Source organism: Gouania willdenowi, chromosome 3 (genome assembly GCF_900634775.1).
Source record: "Gouania willdenowi chromosome 3, fGouWil2.1, whole genome shotgun sequence".
Lineage (NCBI taxonomy): Eukaryota > Metazoa > Chordata > Actinopteri > Blenniiformes > Gobiesocidae > Gouania > Gouania willdenowi.
The window spans coordinates 15,461,691-15,487,385 of NC_041046.1; the positions used below are offsets into that span (position 1 = coordinate 15,461,691).

The 25,695-nt window shown below is 37.4% G+C and overlaps 1 protein-coding gene across 2 annotated transcripts in view; it reads left to right on the plus strand.

Annotated features, from left to right (window-relative positions):
* The window catches only part of fto (FTO alpha-ketoglutarate dependent dioxygenase), a 178,488-nt gene that overhangs the window by 31,576 nt on the left and 121,217 nt on the right, over positions 1 to 25,695 (plus strand). For both annotated transcript variants that reach the window (XM_028441540.1, XM_028441549.1), the window contains exons 2-6: positions 7,235 to 7,312; positions 7,407 to 8,445; positions 16,472 to 16,597; positions 22,118 to 22,197; positions 24,407 to 24,550. In XM_028441540.1, the coding sequence (XP_028297341.1) occupies positions 7,235 to 7,312; positions 7,407 to 8,445; positions 16,472 to 16,597; positions 22,118 to 22,197; positions 24,407 to 24,550 (1,467 nt within the window). The remainder of the gene's footprint in view (positions 1 to 7,234; positions 7,313 to 7,406; positions 8,446 to 16,471; positions 16,598 to 22,117; positions 22,198 to 24,406; positions 24,551 to 25,695) is intronic.

The following is a 25,695-nucleotide window of genomic DNA, read 5'->3' on the forward strand; positions in this document are numbered from 1 at the left end:
TTGCATCGGGACATGCCTTCTTTCTTCTTTGACAGGAGATAAACTTTGTGTTGTTGATCAGGAATCTTTGGGAGCCCGAGAGTGTGAAGCGGCGGACATGTTTTTGATAGAGCATCCTCAGTTAGCTTCTAAATAAAAAGGTTGTGTTAGCTATGCGAGTGACAGATCGCCTCAATCTCCCCTTTTTCACCTTTTCTTCTTTCCGTCTTCTCTATGGATTTGACACTTGCTAAAGGTCATGGAAACATCTTTTTTCTCCCCTTTGAGGTGTAGATAAGTGTGAAATAGATGTTGACACCATCAACACATTGAAAAGCACTTAAACAGAGTGGCCTTGTGCCAACCTGTCTTGAGTCCTGCGTTGTGCATTTGTAAATACTTTTGAGTGATTGATCCGGAGTCGTTGGTCTTTCTGTAAGCTTGTCAGGTTCAGTGGGGGAGATTTCAAAAACTTATGAGTCAATACCATATATTCTTTTTCCCTCAGCAGTCTGACACACGCACACACATCTTCTTTACCTCACAAAATATTTTTCACCTGGAGACGACTGGAAGAGGAGCTTTATTGGAAACTCCATTTGAAGTGGAATCATAGGGCTATGTGTTAAAGTACTTGGTCTCAAATGTGTGGCATATTTCAGATGTGTCAGGTTTTTGCTGTGTACATATACCTAATTAACCACTGACAGTGCTTAAGCTTTAAACAGAGCACTGAAGGTCAGCCTGGCATTAACTTCTATAACAATTTTCCCTTTGTTGAAGCTAATTAAGTGAAACAATCTCATATTTATGATTCTATGCCAACCTGTTGAAAAATGAAATCAACCGCACAGATTTATCCCTCCAACAACAAATACATAACTAACGAGGCCCGAGCTGCGCCTTTCTCCTATTTGTCATTACCAATGTCTCACGTGCACCCATAGAAATGCTGTTCATGCCTCTCAATATATCCAAAATGTCCTTTTCATTAGCTCTGAAAAATACGCTATTAATGGCAGAACATGTTTGTTTATTTTTGCTGCGCTGATTACATTCACAGATTCTTGATTTGTTTACTCTGTACCTATTGATTTATGAACACTGTAGGCAAAAATCATTTTTTTTTTGTGAACTTTTATTCATAAATTACCTTCCATTTTGTGGGACTTTGTAAATTGACAGAATATATAATACGGTACTGGTAACTTTAAAAGCAGAGAAATTTGGAACAGAACAATTCCTCCATAAATAACATTGAAGATATTGGGTTTCAGTTTTAATTTGAGTTTTAAGCCTTTTAAAACCTTTTGGTCACATGCAATCACAAATATTAGCCTTAGGCTGTGTTTTATGCAGTGGTGCCTTTGCAGTTTTTGCAGAAAGTTGGCTCCTATGTTTTATGTTGGCCCTCTGTTGTTTTTAGAGCTGTTTTCTTCATTACAGTCCGTCTGGTAAGCAAAAAATGTACATTGATGTCAATGAGCTGAGGATAAAGAGCAGAGTGGGCAGGGACCGTCTACAAAGTGCAACACAGAAGGGACATTTCAACATCAAAATCAAACAATCAATTCATCAATAAAAATATTTCTGCTGAAAAACAACGTGTAGTAAATTGAACGTGACTTAAATAAAAAAGTTGAAATTTTTTTTCATAGGGTTCGCTTTATTGGAGTAATAATAATTATTTATGTAATAGTGATTATTCAAACATGAAATTCCATAGCTTATCTACACATTAGAATAACAAATTAAATTAATTTGAGTAAAATTTAAGTAACCCAGTGAACATGCTAAATGATTTTCTTGGTACTACAGTTTACTTCACAGATGTTATAGAGTAATCTTTGCACATGTCAAATTATTATTGCTCATGAAATACAGTAGTGAACTAATAAAATGCGTGGAAATGCATGATATTTTCCCAAAACATGTAGATAAGAAAATCAGTGGTTCTATTTAATTTGTTTCTTATTCTAAAATGTCCTGTCTGATTTGCAGTTAATGGAGTCAGTGTGTGTTTATAACTTTACACATACAGTAACTATCACATTTTTTAGTCATTTGTTGTCAGTTGAAAGTTCATTCCCACTTTCCTGCAGCACATATGTAAACAGTAATGTTCTAGTGCGGTGGACACACCTTGCCCTCCTCTGTGGTCTGTGGCGCTTCTCACTGGCTCCCTACATTCTTCAATCCGGTGCAAAATGAACCGATGCAGGAAGCACCTTTGATGTTTTCAGGTAGCCGGTCTGTTTGGATCTGACATTTTACAGCCAACTTGTCAGAAGTGTTGATTCACCATCACTTTTGCACAGAGGGACCAGTTCTCCAATGGGTGTCAGACATGAACCAAAAGCTTGCTCTTCAAACACAACTCTCCATTACACAGCAATCTTTTAGCACATCATTCTTGTTACTACAGAATGCTTGAAATCTACCTTTTTTTCCATTGCTGTATCTGTCATCTACTGTAAATTGTGATTTTTTTTTTTTAAGGTGACACTGTGCGTTCTTGGTTGGAGATCAAGAAAATATGATATGGGTAAAGGAATATCAGTGGCCAATAAATGGATTGGTTGATCTCACTTCAGGTGATCACGGAACATGATTTGTAGATAATATAAACACACGTTTACATCTGTCTTCTTGATTGTATATTTGGAAAACTAAACACATTTTCTTAGAAATCTCCTGCAATATATTTCACTAAGGCTTATCTAACAGTTTGAAAAAAGAAACGTGTAAATTATGTAACAATTCATATTCTTAGAATGGAAAAGACTTTTATTGATCCCCATTCACACGTTGCAGCAACACAATAGAATAGTAAGGACAAAAATAAATACCGACATAGGATAATAGTGCAAACATACGACTGTGGGACAGACAGAAATTAGAAAAAAAAAACAGCATAAAAAACACAACAAATGTGCAACTTACGCACAAATAGAAGCAAAATGTGAGAAATAGCTATTTTTCCTCAAGGCAGTGGCTATCCGTATGGTTGCCATATTAATATACTGACATTATATCTGTACGCAGTGCCCCTATTTGGCCAGTTTAGGTCACATGATAGGTCAGTCATTGGCCAGTTTAGGTTGCGTGACTAAGACTAAACCTAACCCTAACCCTAACCCTAAGACGCTACGTACTTTGGTAACTGTACCAATAGCACCGGGGTTGTCTGTACAACAACCGTACAAAGAGTCACTTTCTTTTCGTAATAAGCACTTACAGTATTTACAATGAACAACCTTTAACTAACAAACGTCAACTCCAATCCCAGGATGAATATTAATATTTTCAGTATTTTCAAATATACAAATGAGTTTCTTTGTTGCAAAGCACTGTTGCTTTGAGCTGCTTTTTCTGAAATATTAGCCCAACCCAAACCAACCCAGAAAAAAGTGTGTGTCCTTCATCAGCACATCCACTGCTGTATGGTTGAGCCTCTGGGGCAGGCTCAGCAGCACTGCAGTTATCTGGCTATTTTGAGCTATTGATGCTAAGCCTGGACATTAAGCTACTCTCAGAGTATCGCTTTGAAGAAAGTGTCCGTTGAAGTGTCACAGATGGAGGAGAAAAATGAAATAATAAATATATGGTACTGTTTGATATCTCTTATAGGCCAAGATCAAAGCAAAGCAATAGAGTTCTATTATACCTAATATGTTTTTCTGTGATAAACAGTCCAGCTAAAGGAGTAATCCCATCAAGGAAAAGAGAGATTAAAAAGAGAAAAAAAATGCATCAGATATATCACTCAGCACAGACGGTTGACACAGCTACCACCAAGCATCCGTGTTATTATTGATTCAGTAATCTCATTTCTTGGGTTAAGTGGAAAAGCAGGCCTTTTATTTTTCACTTGGTGATTTTTCCTTCTTGAATCAGGTGTGGACTCAGACAGGAAGACAGACACAGCTGCTCTATGATGCTGGGAGAGTCCATCTGCTTCAGAGGGCTCCGTTAACTCTTCGCCTTTCGTTTTTTTTTTTTTCTGTGGAATTTCTGAGCAGCTTGATGTATTTGACACGTGTGTGACAGCCCTGGTTGTGTGTGCAATTGGGGTTGAGGCATCACGCTCACTAGCCTGTCTAGCCTCACTTTTCAAAGAGCGTGTACATGTGTTTCTATGGGAGACACTTTAGTGTGTGCAGTAAAAAGGTTTGTACTGTGTAAACCAAACAGACTGTATTGATATTTAATATCACTTATGTGTACACATAAAGCAGAACGAAACCAAAAGTATGGATTTGTTTCAACACTAGTAAACAGCAACCATACAACACTTCCCTACAGCCTCAGCTTGATATCTTCAGCTTCTGTCATGAGGTGGAAGTTAATAGCAATGACTGTGTGTCAGGTTGTCAATTTCCTCCAGCGGTCTTTGAATTCCGCCATGGCCATGAATAGTGCATGTTGTTTTGTTTGTTAGATTCCAACCGTCTACAAGTCTGCAATTGTTTGTTGCTGAATATCTTGGAGGGCCTGTACCTGCACACTCATGTGCATCCTTTAAGAAAACTTTCAGCAGGCAGGTGCTGTGTTGTTCAGCCCAAGGTAAAGATTCAGCCCTTAAGGCATATTCACCAAACTGCCTCACATCAAATGTCCTCCAGTTTTTTCCACCTCCAGCTCCATCCTGCCTTCATACGATCAACTTTTACTTGTTTTTTTGTTTGTTTATTATCCATCCCCATGTTTTTCATTTTTTATCCTTTTTACATTTAATTCTACTTATACAATTAAATACATACATTTGTGTTGATGATAATTGTATTAGCAAACTGAATTACAAAAAAGATTCTTTAATAAGAAATAGTATAAATTGACTCAGATTTTGCGAACTAAATGTGTGTACCCTTCGTTCTTTGGTTATTTCGTTTTAAAACTAAATCAATATAACAAATAAACAGTGTGATTATTTGGTTTTACTGACTTTAAACCGATACAGAAATACAGAAAAATAGAAAACTAGACGAGCAGCGTTTTTCTTGTCGAGAGCTTGATGTTTTAAGATCACCACACAAAGTGTGGCTAGATGGCTAGAAAACACTGGTTATGTCTGATTGTTTGAAATTTTATTAAGAAAGCATTTGAGGTTTAGTGTAACACTGTGGCGCTAGCATGCTTTGTTGGTCATTAAATACTAATAATTAATCCTAAAATTTTACATTAAGAAGATATACCTAAGATGACTCTATTTAAAAAAAACAGTCATGTAATTCCATAGTAGGTTGTTTGCAGAAAAATATTTAGACTTGTTATCAACATCTCTAATATAATAATAGTTTTGCTCTCAGTAGCTATACCTGCTATACCTTTATTGTTTTTTTAATTATTTTTTAAATGTCTTTTGAAGTAATTTATGCTAGATCCAAACTGTGTCCTAGAGGTCCACAATCCTGCAGGTTTTGGAGTGTCTGCTCCCCAAGCAAGTTTCCCCATGCAGTCAGGCGAATGTGGTGAGTGGACCTTAGGAAAGGTAACCTTCCTAACCTGTTGGGAATAAATGATGAGTATCTGAGCACCAAACCTTAGTGGCTAAATCTGAACACATGCAAATGGGAAGAAAAAGGCAGAGTTGAGTAACAGTGAAGTTTATTTGGGAATCAAGTTTTTATTCCAGTTCCTAGGTTTGAATGGAATGTGGTCTTGTGAAAGTTGCTTTGATTTGTTCACCAGGTGGGCAGTTTTATAGGCAGGACTCTGAATAGTGCAGGGCATCTTTATAAGGTTTGGTGGAACCTATTAACTGCACTTCCAAATCGTGAAAACATGAGATGTCAATGAAAATGACTTATTACTTTTCAGTTTGTACGTCATTCACCTCAGGAAGCACCATTTACAAACAGTTTTTAATATTTTAATTGCTAGTTTACTGTCTACCCCTGAATGGAAATGATCATAGTCGGCATTGCATTGTGTAGACCAGTGGTTTTCAGACTTTTTTGGTACTCCCTTCTTTCCAAATCCAAGTACCCCCTTTGTCCGACTCCAACATTTTGCTTAGGATACTAAAGGCAACTATAGATTGTAATAATGGAATGAATGAGCATTCATAGACATTTTAAATAATCCCAGTTTGTAAATAAGTGTAATGAAATGGTGTTTAGTGGCTTTTTCCATAGTTTTCTTCATATGCAGTCTTTATCATTATTATGATTATCATTTTTAGTTAAAAATTAAACATTATTAATGATGGCTGTTTAGTTTTCATCTACATATTTAAAAAGAAATCCTGATTTACAGGGATCAACAACCCACTTACCACTGGCAAGTTCAAATCATAGTGTTGCAAGTCATTATCATCTAACTGGTCTGGCCTTGCTAGTCAACATTGCTCCAGTTCGGTTTGCTTATTTCGCCAACCGGCACTTGTAGACGTTTCATCAGGGTTGGAAGTCTCTGAAAGTGGGATTTTTGAATCAAGGAGTCTCTAGATTAGGTTAGCCATTAGCTGGAGGTTAGCTGCTGGTTAGAAACATTAGGGCTCTGGACTGGAGGGACTGACAGTGTGACACCGATGACTCAAAAGCGGTCACGTATTAGGTTATGCATTCAGCGTGTGTGTGAAAAACATTATAAAGAGATGTTTATTGATTTATTGAGGTTACAAAGAGACAATATGTAAACAATGGTGTAAAGTAGTGATTCCCAACCAGTGGACTGGTACTATATACATTATTTAATCAATCTGTAGTTGATAAAATAACTTTACTGGTCAATTAATAAGATTTTCTCTTGAACTGTTGAAAAGTTGGCTGGATGGATGTAGAAATACATTTTCTTTACAATAATAACAAAAATGTCAATTGGTGGAATAAAATATTTGATTATTTGGCTGTATTATCTTTTTTATTTTTTTATTTTTACAAGACACCATAATTTCTCTTAACTTTCAAAGCCAAAGTGGCAAGAAAACACTAATAAAATGACTTCATTCTTAGCTGCAGTTGACACAGTGAAAAGTATACACGTATACACTGAATATAATATTTAATATAGTGGTAATGTGTTTAGCATGCAAAAACTATCAAATACATCCTCTTGGTGTGCAAAACTCAGAAGTCAGAGGTTTCCATTTTACAAACCCACCTCCCATTTACCTCGACAGTTCTACACCTGAATTAATGGATTAGGTGGAATGTCATTGTTTTGTTTCAGGCTTTAAAGAGTGAATTGTATAAATAAATGTGATGTTACCCACTTTAGCTTCATGAGCTGATTTTACTGTTTTTTGTTTCAGAGGCGGAAATTATTGCAGGAATTGGGGGATCAGAAGATCCCCTTTTTGGGACCTTCAGATCAGGGCTTTCAACAACTGGTGAGTTAACACAGTATTAATATTCTCACTTTTTGTGCAATATTCTGCAATAGATCTCTTACGTCTTACTTGCTCATCGCTTTTTATTTCTTAGTGGAACACCAGCTACTCGGGCCTGGCACTGAGGAAGTCCTGCCTGCTACCTGCGGAGCTTCATGGTGGTGTGCACGCAGCTTTGCTCACCCTCAGAAGAAAGGGCTGTTTTCTCAGAGATCTGGTTCGTGTTCGTGAGCGAGATGTGTTCACGGCCGTGTCACGAGTCCTGCTTGGTGAGCCAGGCCACACCTACTCCTATCTAGACACGCGGCTTTTTGCCATTCCCTGGCACAGCACAGACTCTGGGATTAAAGGACTGAATTGCTGCGACCCTGATTTTAGGGCTGCTTGCAAGGCATTGTGGGAGCTGAACACCTTCTTCTGCTCTGATGTGCCGCAGATTAAGAAAGGAGACAGATTAACGCATTGCACCAAGGGAGAGGCAAAGGTCAAACTGGGTGAGGAAGGGGACACGGAGTCAAAACACAGTGAGGACTCCAAGAATAGTGACGGTGGGGACTCGGAGACCAGACAGAGTGAGGAGGGCGATACTGAGTCTAAGCACAGTGAGGAGTGGGACACTGAGTCCAAGCACAGTGAAGAGGGCTGCTCAAATCAAGAAGCAGAGTGGGAGAATGAGTTCAAACAGGGCAGCGAAGAAGCAGGTTTCTCCAACGTGAAACCATATAAGTTCAGTGTTTCTGTAGGTTCAGATCAGAGTGAAGAAGAAGAAGAATGCTCAACTTCGGCTCTTGAGACCATGAGTGGAACTGAGACCAAACACATGGGACTGGCAGCACAGGAGAAACCTGTAGCTGAATTGAAGCACAGCCTGTCAGATTACCACATAGAGGATGAAGAAGAGGAGTTTGTCATTGGACAGGGCTGTTCAAAGTCCAGTCCCCCAATCTCAAACATTGGTGCGGCTAATTTCAATGTCACTCTACTCAACTACATGGATCCATCAGCAATGAGCCATCTCAAAGAGGAGCCCTACTATGGCATGGGGAAAATGGCGGTAGGGTGGCATCATGATGAGAACCTTGTCAGTCATTCACCCGTGGCAGTTTACAGCTATACCTGCCATGGAGACAAAGGTAAGGGTCACAGCTAAAGTAGCACACTTCTGATAGCTAGACTCTGCTCAGTGAATCACATACAAAGATTTTATCTTTCACATTTTGGCTGAAAATTAAGATTCCCTTTTACTTCAATCTTCATCTCATCTACTCATCTGAGTTGATTTATGGTGGATCAGATTCAGCTAACCTTGTGTATAATGGCCCTACAGCAGCACTGGAGCAGCTGTAGACAAGGCCTCTGGTGAGGAAACCATTAGATCCATCAGTGCGATAGTGTCAGGGCATTATCAAATGTCATCACTGCTTGGCTGCTGACAGCCTTATCACTGACTGCGTCGGATAGATCACAGACATTTGGATCGGAGCTCTTAACATGCGCTCAATGGCGCACTGCTAACAAACAGGCCTTATCACACACACGGCATCTCATCTAAATCATTTCCTCGAGAAATAATCGATGTGCAATTATCTGATATGAAATAATGAGCCGCGCTTTGATAAGTGGTCCTCGACTGTACTGCAAGGCTAATACTATGTTTCCTAATTATGGAAGGCACACTTATCCCACAGCTGATAGTGTTGGTCGATGGAGTTAATGGAAAACCTCATTTGGAGAAGCAGAGTAAAAAAAATTTACAGCGACACTAGGGATGTAACGATTCACTTAACTCCCGATACGATTTCATTCACGATACTGGGTTCACGTTACGATTCTCTCATGATTTATTTTACAAAATGGGACTGTAGAAATATGATGACTGAAAAATATTCCTTTATTTTATTGGGGAAAAAAACTATACTGTTTTCCTTTAATTTTTAATTGTCAAAAGAATCCCTTGACAAACTATTCAAAACAATGCAATTTAACTAAAAAAAAATCTTGAATGAAATAAAGGAATAATACAAATGAAGAAGAAGCCTGTTAATTTAAATTCTGGTTCTATAGTAAACAATGCAAAACTGCTTAATAGTTATTTTTAAAAGTGCAACTGAAAGTGTATTTTGTGCCTTAACAGTTGGACTTAAAAAAAAAAAAAGGTAATTTCACTGATTTACGTCAGATATTTGTTTGGACCAACAGAGGGCGCTGGTAACCCAGTGGTTGGTTGGCATGCAGAAATTCTAGCAGTGAGGAAGAGATGCTATGCTAGCAGACAGAGCTAATAGAAAAACGTGACTTTTACAGATATTCACGTAATATTACAGATATTCTTTGGTGCTAAAGGGGTAAGGAATCAAAAGTTGAAGGCAGCCAGAAAGAAAGTATTAGCAGATTCCGCCCCCCGCCAACACTTTTAGATAGCACCCTCTGCTGGTTAAAAAAGTACTGCGATTCAATTTTCACAGTATCGATGTGAAAATTGAATCGATTGAGTCGATTTTTAACTGCCTTACGATTAATCGTTACATCTCTAAGTGACACAAAATATATGTACCATCCCAATAAGCAATTCATTTCATTTCCGATTCGATGCCGACATTGCAACCTTGTGTAATTGGCCGATACCGATATCGATCTGATGCGATATCAGAGTGGATTATACATACTTTTATTATTTATGTTGTATTATCCAATGGTTTGCCTACATTTGACATTGGAATAAGAAAATCAGCGAGAAGACCCAATAAATAACCTCAATAAACCTAATTTAAAAATAAGTATTGGAGTTCTTATATCATACATTTTATATGTTGGGCTATATCATCCCATACTTTCCACACCATAAAACACCGAATAATATGCTTGGTAAAGATTGTTTATCTTACGCCAGATTTCCACTGGATGCGTAATTGCTGCGTAAACCGCAATTTAAAACTTACAAAAAATAAATAGTAGGTTTTTCTATAACCAGAGGTTCAAATCCCACTTAATCAGATGCATTGTCATCACGATCAAGACACTTCACCTGCCTTGTCATGTGTGAATGTCATTAAAAAAAGGATTTTGGTGGTGGTCTGAAGGGCTTTAGGGGTGAATTGACATTCCAATTATCAGACTGCCTCTCAGCAGCTGTGGCTACAGATGTAGCTCATTTGCACAGGTATGGCTTGCTTTGAATAAATAATGGTTTTTAGTATACCTGTATGACTATTTTAGTGTCTTATTAAATTAAGCTGTTCCGTATTATTATTGTTGTTGTTGTTGTTGTTGTTATTATTACATATAATTTTAGAAATATATTAATAATAATAAATTACCGGTAATTTACAAGTGGTCAAATAAACAAATAAATACATAAATAAGCTGATAGAGACAGTGTACATTAATGAGCATCTATTTTAACAACAATAGATGCAAATATGCTTGATGATAGGTAAAATGCTAATTTGTATTTGCAATACCTAGGCAGGTAAGTAAAAACAACTTGGCAATGAAAAAAAAAAAAAAATAACCAAGCTAAAAAAAAATAACTCAAAACCAACAATTGATGTACATATGCCAGATTAAAATGCTCATTTGTAGCCGCAGTACCTAGACAAGTAAACTACAACAACTTAGCAATGAGACAAAAACAATAACAAGTCAATAAATCACAATGAAAATATGTTACAGAATAGTACACAAAGAAGTTAAAAGATTGAGACAGATGTGAGCATTGTTAGTGCACATTAAGCAGTCCAATTGTGTCTTAATGTCTCTCAGTATTTTAAGGAAGATTTTACACAATGATTGTGGAAACCGGGGCGAGTCGTGGGAAACACTGGGCTGCATGAGCCAGTAGGCCACTCTTTAAATAGCCCTATAAAAAAGGAAATCCCCTTTACACACATACATATATAAATATATATATTTTGGTTTCTGTGGGATGTATCCCACAATCTCCTATATGTGGGACACATTTAGTTTTACTACAAACCACTCTGCCCAGTGACCCTCCTTTTTTCTTTGGTCCTTTTTTTTTCTTTTTTCTCTGACTCAAAACTATGTAGCATTTTAAAAAACAAAAAAAACAACACCTTTATTAACGTAAAGTAGGGCAGCACGATTATGGCCGAAATGATAATCACGATTATTTGGATCATTATTTAAATCATTTTCATCATGTTAGGAAAAGCATCTGTGTTTTTATTTAACTACTTTTTAACAAACAATGTCAACAGTTTAGAGTGCAAAAGAAAAGCTTTAAACAAGAATAATGATCAATACTATTAAAATTACCAAATAATTTAAAATTCCCTATGGGCTAATTATAAATACACTGTTACAGAGTGCAACTCTTTGAAAACAATTACAGCGTATAAAGAAAAGTTAAGAACTTAAACCTACAGGTTTTAAACAGGAAACACCGACATGTCAACATTTTCTGTCTTGAGTGCCCGCTGGATTAATTAATGAATTAATACTAACTAATTATGTATTGATGTCAATCAAATCATGGAGGCTTGTCAACACGTGCAACACGAGCGCCCCACCTCAAAAAAACCATAAAACTCTCTCGTGTTCTCAACTACATCACACTTCCACGTTAAGTTAATGCAGTATCATCACATCAAGTCTAATGGTGCGTTCACACCAAACGCATCGAAAGCGTCAGCTTTACATAGACAATATATGGTGGACGCGCTTCTAGGAGCGTCAAGAGATCCCGCTTTTGACGTGCGTCTGGCGCCTACAACGTAGCCGATGCTAGAGTTGGGATTGTTGAACTTTTGCGGCATATCGCGGTGCGTCGACCAATCAGGAGCGTTCCCCAACAGTGAAGTATGCAGAATAATGAAAAAGAAAACTCTAACCGGAGACAGATGGACAGGCGCTTTTCTGCTGGAATAGACCGCTTGTAGTTGATGTCCTGGTAGGGGATACGAGCGCCGATGCGGGTCAGCAGGTCGTCAAACTGGGCACAGGAGAGACGGAAGCCGCTCGTCCGAGCGCAGCTCTGGTGAATCTAGAAATGGCGCCGAGAAAAAAAGCCAAATCACTCTCTGGATAATGTAGAGCTGATGAACGGGAGTCGGAGGCGGGGTTTTCAGCAAGGAACTCCAAACTTTATTCTCCATTCAACCACACTTCTCTATAGCCCTCTGACATCACAGTGCACACACTGAGTCACACCAAAATACATCCGACTGGAAACACAGCCTTCTCAACACAATGTTCTCCACCACTTCACAGTCACTGGGTGAATTATGAACGTAACTGATTACCACAATATCATCCATTATATGAACACCACCGGCCCCTCCCCTAAAAGCGTCTGATTCAATGAACACAAGCGTCCAACTACGGGGCACAATTTTGACGCCCGAAACGCGTTTGGTGTGAACGCAGCATAACAGCTGAGAGTTTGCCCCAAGTGCGACACACACGGAACAACAAGCGCACACATCTGACGTGACCTATATAGGCCAAAATCGTAATCATGATTAAAATTCGATTAATTGTGCAGCCTTAACGTAAAGCATCTTTTTGTTCAAATATGGTTCATTAATTGTTTAGGAACACTGCATTTAATTCATGGACTATTCCTTACAGTCCTTCGTGGAAATGCTGGTAAAAGTCACAGCTCTCTATATATTTGCATCTGGGTCCCAAACTTTTTTCCAAAGATCATACAGGTGCAGTTCTCCGAAAGCCTTAACACACTTTACAGCTGGACCCTCCTAACCTGAAACATCTGCGCGCAGGGTCTGTTTTAATGATCTGTTTGGAGCTGTTTCAACTCTGACCCTGTGAACACAAGCTTCAAAAGCTACCGCGCATCACTTCTTTTCTGGTTCTGCGTGACCCCACAGCTGAAAATCTGACCAGAGCTTCACACAGTTCTCCTCCACAGAGGTGGCCTCCGAAGGCTCCTCTAGAACGGTGCTGGTAAAAAGGTTACCCTGAGGACAGTGAGATATTCGTAGGCCCAATCCTGAGATGGCAAAGGCAGAGCGTTACATGGTTTGGATCAGTGTTTCTCAAATGGGGGTATGCGACGGCACTACAGTGGGTACTCGAGATATCGAGAAAAATATGGGGTTTTATAATGTTTTTTTTAGTTGTAAATGATAATCCTACTAAATATTACCAACAACTCACAAAATAACAAGAATAAAATATAAAAAACATCAGCAAAGACACACGGAATGAGAGAGAAGATCACTACAAAATACACAAAAAAAAACAGAGAAATATACAAAGCGACAGAAGAAACAAGTTAAACAACCAAACGACACCAAAAACACACACACTCAGACAATAATTTAAATAATACAAACAACACACAAAGATGACAGCGAAATCACACAAAATAAGAGAAAAATATACTGAATAATGAAAAGAACAGACAAACAACAACAAACTACACAAAATGGCAAAAAAAACCCCACACAAAATGATGATATAAATGATCTTGATTGGAACATGAACTGAAAATACAAAGGTCAATGATGATCCCACATCAGGCGGGAGATGATCGGAAATTATAAAAACTATGTACGTAAATAAATCTAGGAGGCCCTAAATACCGTTTCATTCCACATATTTACATAATTAGATACTTTAAAATGTGTGTTATCAGTCATTCATTCCATTATTTAGGGGGCCAAGCCCACGGACCTGGAAGCCGCGTGTATGCGTCGCATACGCAGTTCCCAGAGCAACGTGCTGTGGAACCCTATTGTAATCGTTCTGATTATTTTTCCGTTGGTAAAAGTGGTGCCGCAGACTAAACTGTGCATGGGACGGTTATGCAATTTGGAGGGTTGGTCCAGACCCCTCCACTTACCTCGGACGCAAAAAAATTACATATGTCTGCCAGCAGGGGGGGGCATAACTAAGGTCAACGCATTTAGCTGGGAGTGTATTGGCTCTTATGACATCATCACTGTATGGATTTTCTGTTGATTCTATAATTGTCTCCATGGAGACAAGTTCAGGTTCACGTTCAGAGCGGGTCCATGGGCTCTGCAAATCCTGGGGACCGAGTCGCGCGCCGTTCTCTTGTTATGTTTTATGGTTTTTTTTTTCACAGAATTCTAGGCAAAATGTAGTAGTCGGACATAAGGGGGTACTCGGACCAAAAATGTTTGAGAACCACTGAACTAGATATATAGACATTAGATGTTCTTGTAATATTCGTCTTTTCTGATATTTTTATTTAATTTCAGCAGCCGTAATCTTTTTTTTTGACTATAAGTTACATTCCGCCCAGCTGCTCTGATCCAAAGGAATCTGCCACGACTGACCGTTTTCCAGGACATAAGATGATCTTCCACCATTCCTGAGGCCTTGGGGAATGCTGTCATTAGCTGGCTCTCAGAGCACAATGGCTGGAAATTAAGTTACTATTTATCCGTGCTGAGCAAAGGAAAAGGCAGCTGTGGGGCAGAGAGGCCCGGAAAGACTTTAGTATTGATTTTGCTGAAGGGTGTTGGCCAGCCCAGCCAAATCTTGTTTCCTTAGCATTCTGTGTAAGAGTGGAAGGAGAGCAGAGGAGATGGTTACACTGAATGGGCTCAGAAACAGGAATATCACAGGATACATACACTCCCACATACCCACTAAACTACATCAGGGGCTTTTATCTGACTATTTCCTTTTGCACAGCGTAATGATGGCATAAAGATCCTATGATTACAGCCGATACCGCCAAAGCAACACGGATCATCTTTGCTCGTCTGCTAAGTGATTCTTACTTTCTGGAGACACTTACATCAGACTTACATCTTACATCTTGTGTTTGGGTCGTATTGATTTAATCACTGCACTCCTTACTTTATATCCTTTATTCAATGAAATGTAATTTTATTTTCCAGCTACATCTTAGCTAATAGATGGTTATTGTTTTTTATAACTGCATTACTGCCTTTTTCCCAGTTACAAATGTACGGTAAAGTGTGGTATTAAGTTGCTGCCATTTTAATGTAATAACGCACAGATATACGCAGAGGTGACTGACAAGTAACAAAGTACAAATACTTTGTTACTTGAAACATTTGATCTATGAGTGCTAAATTCTCCAGGTGTTCACAAAGGGCAAAAAAAATTCTTTTTTTTTTTTTCACCACAGTTTTTTCGGACTTTTTTGCGTTCTGACCTTGTGGGTTACCATAGCGCGATGTGAGCCAGACCCCTCTTTGTTTACATGTGTTTGAGTAGGCTATATGTGTGCCGCAGACATGTTCAATGTTTTAGTCGCACTATGCTGAGATGCTACGGGAAGAGTTTATTATTTTTTTTAATTGTAATGTTATGTGCTATAAAATATGTAATTATCTGATTTCTTAATCAGAAAATTTAAGCTACTGTGAAGTTGCTGTTGCACTTTTGCTTAAACCGGAGTTAAAGCTTGAAATTGTTGAATGACAGAACCTCATTTACTTTTAATTTTAGGATTCTTCTATGCATTTTAACTGTTGAGGCCAATCACAGCAATAAAGTTGCACTTTTGACATTAAATCTGATATCTGCAGTCATTTTTAAGAGCATTGGAAAAAAAATTATAATAATTGAAAATTGAACTGAAACTCAAATTTTTCTTTAAAAAATCTGATTTATTTATTTTTTTTAGGCAAAATCGCCCAGCCCTAACTCAAAGCTGCTCTGGGTTTTATTGAGCATTTGCATTTTTTTTTTCTTTTGTTTTCTTGACACATTTAATTTACAAATTGTATTTATTGTGAGTGCTAAATTCTTCAGGTGTTCAAAGGTACATATTTAATTTATTTTCACGCACCAGTTTTCTACAAGTTCTTAAAAAAAAAAAGATATGGTATTTGCTGGTTTAAAAACCCTGTCTTATTATTGAAGGGACATTTGTTTTACTTTTTTTTTTACTTAAGTACATTTAGTAGCATGTACTTTTTTACTTTTACTCAAGTAAGACAGCAACTTAAATACTTTAACTTTTACCAGAGTCTTTTTTTATTCCAGTGTCTATACTTTTACTTGAGTAGTAAACACTAGTACTTTAGCTACTTCTGTAGATACGTATAATGGACATTGCTGTTTTACACTGAGTTTAACTCACAGTGGGTTGAATCTGTCAACCCCAAAGGCTGAAATGTAAATGTAAATGTAAATATTCCAGTGAACTGGGCTGTGTATGATTGACAGGTGATAGCAGTGAGGGAGGCAGCGCCGCCAAGTCAAGCTGGAGGATTGGGCTGAAGGTAGCCTGGGACATCCACACACCTGGCCTTATTCTCCCACTGGAGTCTGGAGACTGCTACTACATGAGAGGTACTTAAACTATACACACAAACATATTAGCCACCCTCTCTGCCATCGGAAGCTACTTTGGTTACACCGTGCTTTAGTTTCTCAATTACCCATGTAAGCACCGCGTACTTCACTCTCACTTTTATGCTCCTCTTCTAATGTTCTCTGCAGGAAACTATAGCCGAGGCTCGCCGGTATGAGCGTATGCAGGCACGAGTGTTTGTGTCAGAGGTTATGTGGCCCTAAAGCTTTAAGGTTCCATGAAATTGTGTGCATTAGAGAGGTTAGGGCAACCAAATGTTATTTTTTGACGTTCTGTGACCCATTGCTGACTACGTGTCTATGGGGAGAGCACAGAGCCAACCACAGGATGTAAATCATGACTTTAATGCGTTTGGCTGCAGCAGACACCTCCACCCTCCTCTTTCTGGTCCCACGGGTCCTTCTGAGCTGCATCATATTCTCTGAGTGAATGGACATTCATTCATATCACAGCAGACTTAAACTGTGCAAGAAGTTAGAAGCCCTATTTGGGTGGATGGGGGGGGATTTATGATTATGTGAATGAACGGCTCTCTTTTATGGCAAAATACACATTAAAGGGGCAGTATTATAAAAAATGCACTTTGTAATGCTACAGTGATATACATTCCTTTAGCCTCTTTCAGAGGGCCAAAGTTGAAAATGTTCTGTTTTGTCCCTCCCTCGTAAGGCTGAACGAGCGTGGAAAATAATTGTGATTTTTTTTCCTCAATATTGTGATTGTGATTTAATATGCAATTATTTTTTCAAGGGCATCTGGTCATGTATTTCTCAATGAACACAAGCAATAAATCAATCTGTTTCATAATAAACAAATTCAGATTTATTTAAACTTTAAATACGTAAATATAAAATATACATTTTAAAGCATAGATTACAACAATAAAGCAAACAAATCATGTAGACTGCACTTTTTAAACACTCTGAACTTAACAGGACAGTACAAGACAGGACAAGAAAAAATAAAATGAATGAACTAATAAATAAAATAAAAAATTGCAGCCTTTGCGATTAGAAAATTGCGTTTTATAATATTGTGATAATATTGCAAATGCAATTAATCATTCAAGCCTACTCCTTTGTTATTCCATATTTTGTAAAAAGTGTGGTGATCATCAGCCTCTCCAAGAGAGAGGCATGAAGTCAGCGTACAGACACGCCCACTCATGCATGAAGGCCCCAAAACAGCCTGTTTATGAAAGTGACTTTTCAGAGGCTAAAACTCCGGAAAACAGGCGAGTTTGGGAAAATAAACCTCAAATACTATGTTGTTGGGGTTCTTAGAACAAATGGAGATAAAGATACTGGACCTTTTAGTATAGTTCAATGTTGATCCGGCTTTTATCTGCTTATTTAATGTCTATATCTGTGTCAAATCATTCTAGAAACTGCAGAATTAGGTATGAAGGTTTTCATTTTTTTTTTTAAATATGAAAATGACTAAAAACATACAAACTACAAATTGCCTGTTGCATGAATAGAATCTCTCTGAAATTGTTATTGTCCCAGTTTAAAGCTGGTTTTAGTCAGATATTTGTTTGACCTTCAAACCACCCTGTATGTTTTCAACATGCATACATACTGTAAATGCACTGGTAAATCTACAAAATCATAAATCCTTTATCCTCTTATTATCTCTTTTTTTTATCCAGCTGTGTGTTGGTTCCTTACAGATGTGTTCACAATGTATTTGACTCAGTGAGAAACAGTGCAAGGACATTTTTATGATTAAAAGATCATTGTCTCATCTCTTCAGGAGCAAACACTTTATATGTTACATACTGTACAATTACATACAGTGTCAATTAGGGGTGTGTATTGCCTGGTATCTGGCGATGCGATTCGTATCCCGATACATATGTCACGAGACAATATGATATATCCCAGTATTAAAGTATAAGGCGAATATTGCAATTTAAAAAAAAAAAAAAATGACTCAAACAACTAATCTGTAAATGTGTACACCTTCATGAGAATGTATGAAATATATTTATTGACATATTTAACACTCAAAACATTGGCGTTAACATGCCATGTGCCAACAACTTAAAATAAAAAAAAACGTACAATCTGCCTGTGGCTTTTAAACCAACTTTGACTTTAGTGCATCTTAACTGAGGTTTATGCCTAGAACAACAGATAAATACCGAAAGTTAGTACTTTTTTTTTTAGATTTTATTGAAAAAACACAAGCAGGTTAACATGCCCAGGTGTCAACGCACTTCTTTGTGCAGTTACAATGTCTCCTGCAGTGGAAAAGACTTTCCTGGTTAAATAAATGTTAAAGAAAAAAATAACAATATTGAATCGATCCTAGAATCTTACGACGTAATATCACGATTTTTTTTTTCACACCCCTAGTGTCAATATATCCTAATGGGGAAAACATACCTCTACTGAGTTTTTATAAATGTCCAAATCAAAAGTACAATACTGATGGTAGCTGCGTGGTGTAAATATTTACAGGAGCCAACAATTTCCATAGTGTGAGAAAATTCTTCCAATTATGCAGGAAAACCTTTAGATTTTATCCTGTTAAAATGAAGTGACTTTGTTCCATTTTTTTCCGCCCACATTTAGAAATCTAAAAAAATGCATCATCCATTTTCTCAAGTGTATAATATTCATTATTTGCATCAGAATGTTTTATTATTTTTAAAACTTTGAATACAACCTATAGTTGATCCAGATGTATTCACATCAGTTTTTTTTTTTTTCAGAACACCAACCAATGCATGTCTGTGTAATGAATACTGAGCAGATGCTTTTAGTCTAAAAGGAATGCTGACAAATGCAGGCCCAGGTTGTAATTCATTTACTGGAGTTGCTTAAAACAATTGAGATCCAAAGCGTGAACATGATCCTAACTGGAGTACTGTGTATTTACTTTATTATAGATGCTTAATGACATGCTACAGACTACTACCGTGCTGCACAGGTACAGTCTGTGCAGCATGAAAACATCCCCTCTCTGAAAGTCTGTGGAATAATCATTAAGAAGGCAGAAGTTAAGCAATCTCCATCTGAGCATAATCAAGAAATGGTGTAATTCCAATTGTCACACTGTAAGCCGCTTTACTGAACAATCTAGCTTTACCTCTGCCACTGTGAGCTTTAAGCTCCTTTGATAAACAACTCCCTCTGAGGTGTTCCTGTTGTCAGCGCTGCAAAAGCTGCATATTATCTCTTTGTTTTCAACATTTCCCTCAGTTATATTCTTAATTATCTATTCATTTAGTTTGTTACCTACTACAGCCTGCAAAAGAAGATAAATCATTTTTTTTTTTATTATTATTATTTGACACAGCTTTGGAATGCGAGCTTAAATTCTGATTAAGTTAATTTATTTATTTATTTTTCCTTGTTTCCTTTGTTTTTTCTGTTGTGTTTTGGTCTGTTTTGTTTTATAAAAGATAAATAAAAATAATGCAGTGTAGTTTTGTTGAATCAGAAGTACTTTATTTATCCCAGGGGGAAATACTTGCATTACAGATGCTCAAGAGATATTACAACTAAAAGAATAAACACAAAAGAAAGAAAGAAAGAAAGAAAAACTTACATAATAAAGTAAAAGACTGTTAATTAAATAAAGATTAAATACAAGTGCAGTAGTAAAAAATAAATAATAATCATACAAATATACAAATATAGTACAATGTGAAAATAACATTTTGTTTCATTAATGCAATGAAGTATTTAAAAAAAAAAAGAAAATAAAGTCAAAAATAATACATTATACATCAGTATATGAAGGTTTGAATGAATCCCTGACATGAATGCTTTGAAGCAGCGATGTTTTCATCTGCGATCAGTGCAGCTGTGTCTGTACTTCACATTCAGCTTGACGGGGCTTGAAGCCGACCTTCTTTAGCTGGATAAGATTTACAATAGAACAGTCAGTTTCAGGCCAGCCATGATAATAGAGTGATGGGCTGTTGTGCAGACCATTCTAATGGGACTCGACTGTCGCGGATCAGTGGGGATTTATGCTCCACTTGGTGAGTGCGCCCTTGAGAGGCCAACTGCTCCACCACGATAGCAGCTCGCACACTCATCGGCCCGTCTGCCGCTTTGTTGGGACCACCTGAATTAAACACTTGGCACAATTTGCAAACATATGCAGTCACCTATAAATTTGCAAAAGTTACACGCTGAAAAATGTAGACAAAGGGTAAAGATTGTTGACTGCACGGTTGATTTGCCTCCACCTTCTGGATCGAGCTCCACCACTTTTGCACGGGGTGTTTTAGTGCCACCCACCATACCATATCATAAGTAGTTTTGCGGTATTAAAAGGAAACTACAATGGTGTATAACCACAGACAGCGTAATGTGTTTTCAACACCATTTGTCGGCGACTGGCCCTTTTGAACTGCTAATGTCTGAGCTGCTTGAGGCAAATTGAATCACCATCATTTCCACCCAAATGGAATTTCGGTGGTTAAAAAAGAACAATGCAAGTCTTGACACCCGGCCTGTTCAATAATCAGATTTCCAGCTCCCAATGCACAAGGGGGGACTGGAGAAAAGAGTTGACCCAATATATTTAAAAGCCTGCTTCCTGGAAAAGGAGCACAAGTGGCAGCAGGCACAGAGGTTGAAAGAAAGATAAATATTTATTACAGTTATCGAGTTTGCCTCTACTCCCTCCTGATCCCACTGACGCGTCAGACGCGCCAAGAAAGGAGCAGATTGATGGAGATAATTTGTTATTGGATATAAACAGTTTTAAAGACGCAGAGTACTTCTGCCCAGAGACCTAATCCTTCACAATCTCATCAGGGTGAAGAAAATACCGGCAAGTTGTTTTGTTTGTCACCATCTTTTTTTTTTTTCCCCCCCCTTCCTCCTCCCACCAAACAATAATATCTTCCTCACAAAGAATTTGGCTGTTTGACTTTCAAATCACAGGCATTAGCCGGTGTACTCTTGCTCAAGGCAGGAGTAAATATGCACATGTGCTGTGAATGACAGCTCTGTCATGGCTAAATTAATTATTGGTATGAGGCAAATAATGGCAGGGCTGAGAAACATCTATACACACAAAGAAACACATGGCGGGATACACAGGAAACAGCAGTAAGGCCTCTCTGTAAAGTCTGTGCGATATTGGACAAATGTTTGTTAGTATGGCTCTTCCATCTTGACAGATTGAGTGCGATCTGGTTTTGTTTGGTAATTAAAATTAGAGTCATTCTCTTTGATTCAGTGCTGGACCAAACAAGGTCTGTCTGAGAGTATACAAGATGATCTACTTGTCGTTCTCTTTCCCTCATCTGTTTTTTCATTGTGATCTCCCCCTCTCTTCTTATCGTGCTTTCTCTTCTGATCATAATTAATAAAAAAGCACACAATCAACATGAGATTTATATTGCCAACTTTTCTCCTTTAGGCTTTTGTTTGCTCTCCTCTGCTGCTCATTCCATGATTGTCGATGGTGTTGTTGGCTACTTCTTAGAGTTTCCTCTTTGCTGTGTTTTTTTTTTTTTTTTTAACCAGATGACCTGAACAGTTCGCACCAGCACTGCGTGCTAGCTGGAGATACGGCTCGCTTCAGCTCCACACACAGAGTGGCTGAGGTGAGTGGACACCAAACAAAAGGAGAGCTCTCCATTACAACTGTGTGTGTTCAATAAAGCTGGAGAAAAAAGTTAAACTGCATTCAATCATGTAAAGATTGAATAATGTCTATTATACACTACTGTGAGATACTTTTTTGTTATTACAGAAAAACCAAACCAAAATCTAATGTAAATGGATATTATATTAGTTGTGTGTATACTAGAGATAGAAAGATATGGATTTTTTAGGGCCGATGCCGATACCAATTTTTTTCCATCAGCCTTAGCCGATGACCGATACGGGCTGCTGATTTTCTTGAACCGATATTTGGAGCCGATACTACTTTTGCTCTTTCAATTTACATCATAAAAAGGACACAAAGATGATAACAAATGGTACGAGTCTCAGTTTTTTAAAAAGGAACATTTATTGTAATTAACAAAGGTGAGGAAGAACAACACCAAGTAAAAAATATTTAACAAATATTAAAAACAGGTGATGTAGAACAAGAACAAGTAAAAAAAAAAATATTTAACAAATATTGAATAATGCGGATCGGTGCAATAGTTTGTATTATCAGTCCCTGTCGGATCTATACTTAATATTTTTTTTTTACCAATTTTTGCGTAATTTAGAGGAATTATGTGGAATTGTTTGTGAGAAATTGCAAGATTTGTGGAAATATTGAGAGTTCTTTGCACAATTTGCAATTAAAAAATGACTGCATTCATGTGATGTAAACAAATGATAACTGCGAGCCCTTAACAATGTGTGAGGATTTCATTAAATTGGTGAATTTCAGATATCTACAACTGGAATAACGGTATTTGGTAATTTACATAACAATTCATGTTTTCTCTGTCATTTTAACTGTCTCCTGCGGGCCAAATTGGATGGCCTAAAGGGCCTGATTTGGCCCCCCGAGTTTGACACGTGCATTAGCTGAACAAACTATACACTTAGTTAGGGGTTCTCCTTATCCACCCTATCCATACAATGTAGATAGTGTTACTGTTAATTCTCACTCTACATGTGTAGAGGTTATATATACAACCCCCATACAAAGATTGTAATTGGTATGCATATTATACATAATACACACTCTTGGGGCGACCATGGCTCAGTGGTAGAGTGGGTTGTCCAGTATCCGAAGGGTTGAGGGTTCAAATCCCGCTCTAACCGACTCACTGTTGTTGTGTCCTTGGGCAAGGCACTTTACCCACATTGCCTTGTATGAGTGAGTATGAATTGTGCATGAATGTTGGTGGTGGTCAGAGGGGCCGTAGGCGCGAAATGGCATCCACGCCTCTCTCAGTCTGCCCTAAGGCAGCTGTGGCTACATTGTAGCTTACCACCACCGATATGATTTTGTGAGTGACTGGTGTGAATGAATAATGGTTTCTGTAACGCCCTTTGAGTCTCCTCGAAGAAGGCGCTATATAAATCCAAGCCATTATTATTATTATTACTTAAACAGTATATGTAATATGGTTCTAAAACTTACACCTACATTGGGGGAAAAATGCAATAATACTGCACCATTAGAGGCTCTAATTTTCCATTCAATATTTTCCAGGTTTTATTTCAGTTTTATGGTTTTTTCTTAATTCGATGTCATTATTGGCTTTTAACTTCATAAAATTGTGCCAAAACATGCCCAATATGGTTAAATTGTATCAACTATTTTTTATGAATTTCATATTTCATTGCTGTATTTGTGCCAAATGTTCACACTAAAATAACACAGTACTTTGCACGACTTTTGATGTTTGTCCATTTGCTAATGTTGCTACACAATAGGCCAACACCAGGTACACGCTGCACCAAGCCAGTGCCTCAACCTTCTTGACAAAGACAAATGTCACTCCACAATGTCACTATTGCTATTGTACACAACAGATGATGCTTTTTGAATAAAATAAATAATAATAGCATTAATTTTGTAAATTAATCTAAATAATTTTGAGTCATTTTACTCTACTAACTCTAAACTTACTCTAATCTACTGAAACAGGCTACAAACTAAAGATTGTTGTGTGTTTGAATTCTGAGAAATAATGATTCATTATTGAACAATATTTGTTAATGAAACAGTTTTGATCCCTCAATAGACTCGTATAAACCCCCCCAGCTGTGGTTTGGGCTCGTCCTGTGATAAAAGTGTCTTGGGCCTCAGGTGAACTTGTTTCTGAGTAGAATACACTTGCTCTGTCTGGCTCCTATCAGTGCTCCAGTGGGACCCTGACCTACATCCAGTCCCAGTGCCATGAGGCCCTGTCTAACCTGCACACTGACCCAGAGACAGGCTCTCACAGCCTGCTGGCCCTGCAGCCGACAACACTACAGCACTGTGAGGAGATTCACAATGAGGTATGGATATAATGCTGGGGGTTTCTACTAGGGCTGTGCAATTAATCAAAATTAGATTACAATTTCTATCTATTATATATTGCACCCAACAATTACAAAAATAACAATCAAGAAAAAAAAAACGATGATTAAAAATAATGAATATATATATTTTTTTATTTTACATACACTTTTTTTGCTAAATAAAACACACCGATTATTAATACTAACTTTGAGTTGTTTAATTCAGTGGTGCAAGATTTGTTCATGTTTTAATAATATATTTACTTTGTTTTGTACAAAAATAAATAACTTTTTGGTTGACAAATAATCGTGATTTCAATTATGACTAAAATAATAGTGATTATTATTTTTTCTATAATCGAGCAGCCCTAGTTTCTACCTATTTGTCATTGTGTTTTGCATACATTACATATATTTAATCCGATTTGTTGAACTGATTTCTTTTTTTTTAATATATACTCTATATATATATATATATATATATATATATACACTAACTATCCATTATAAGTAGGATTTATAACTGTCTTATAGATAGCCAATAGATAACTTACAATCTGATGGTTAACAATTTATAAATTCCATGTTAACTGTATGTTAATGATTTATAACTATAGTGGGGAAAATAAGTATTTGATACACTACAGATTTTGCAAGTTTTCCCACTTCTAAAGACTGGAGAGGTCTGTACTTTTTATCATAGGTACACTTCAACTGTCAAGGACAGAATATTAAAGGAATTCCAACTTATCACATTGTATGATTGAATGGAACTTAATATTTAGTACAGAAAGTGTTGTTAATAATCGCAAATGTCAGACGTTTCCTGTAGTTCTTGACCAACTTATATAACTTTATATATGTTAGTAAATGAGGAATAGTTGCAACTTTAGAATAACGTTCCAATAAAGTATGTAAAGTTTTAACTGATACTTAAGTAATTAGTACCGGATTTCTCAGGCTATTGAACGCACCACTGTATTGGCCGCATTCCAATCATTTAGCAATTTTCCAAGAAAAATCCACGTAAAGTCCGCACCGTGACATAGGCCGCACCCTATTGGCTGATGAGGGTGCCCTTCAAACGACTCGGCCAATCAGAATGGGCAAGTAGACGGGCTGCTGTGCTCCTGTTAACGGAG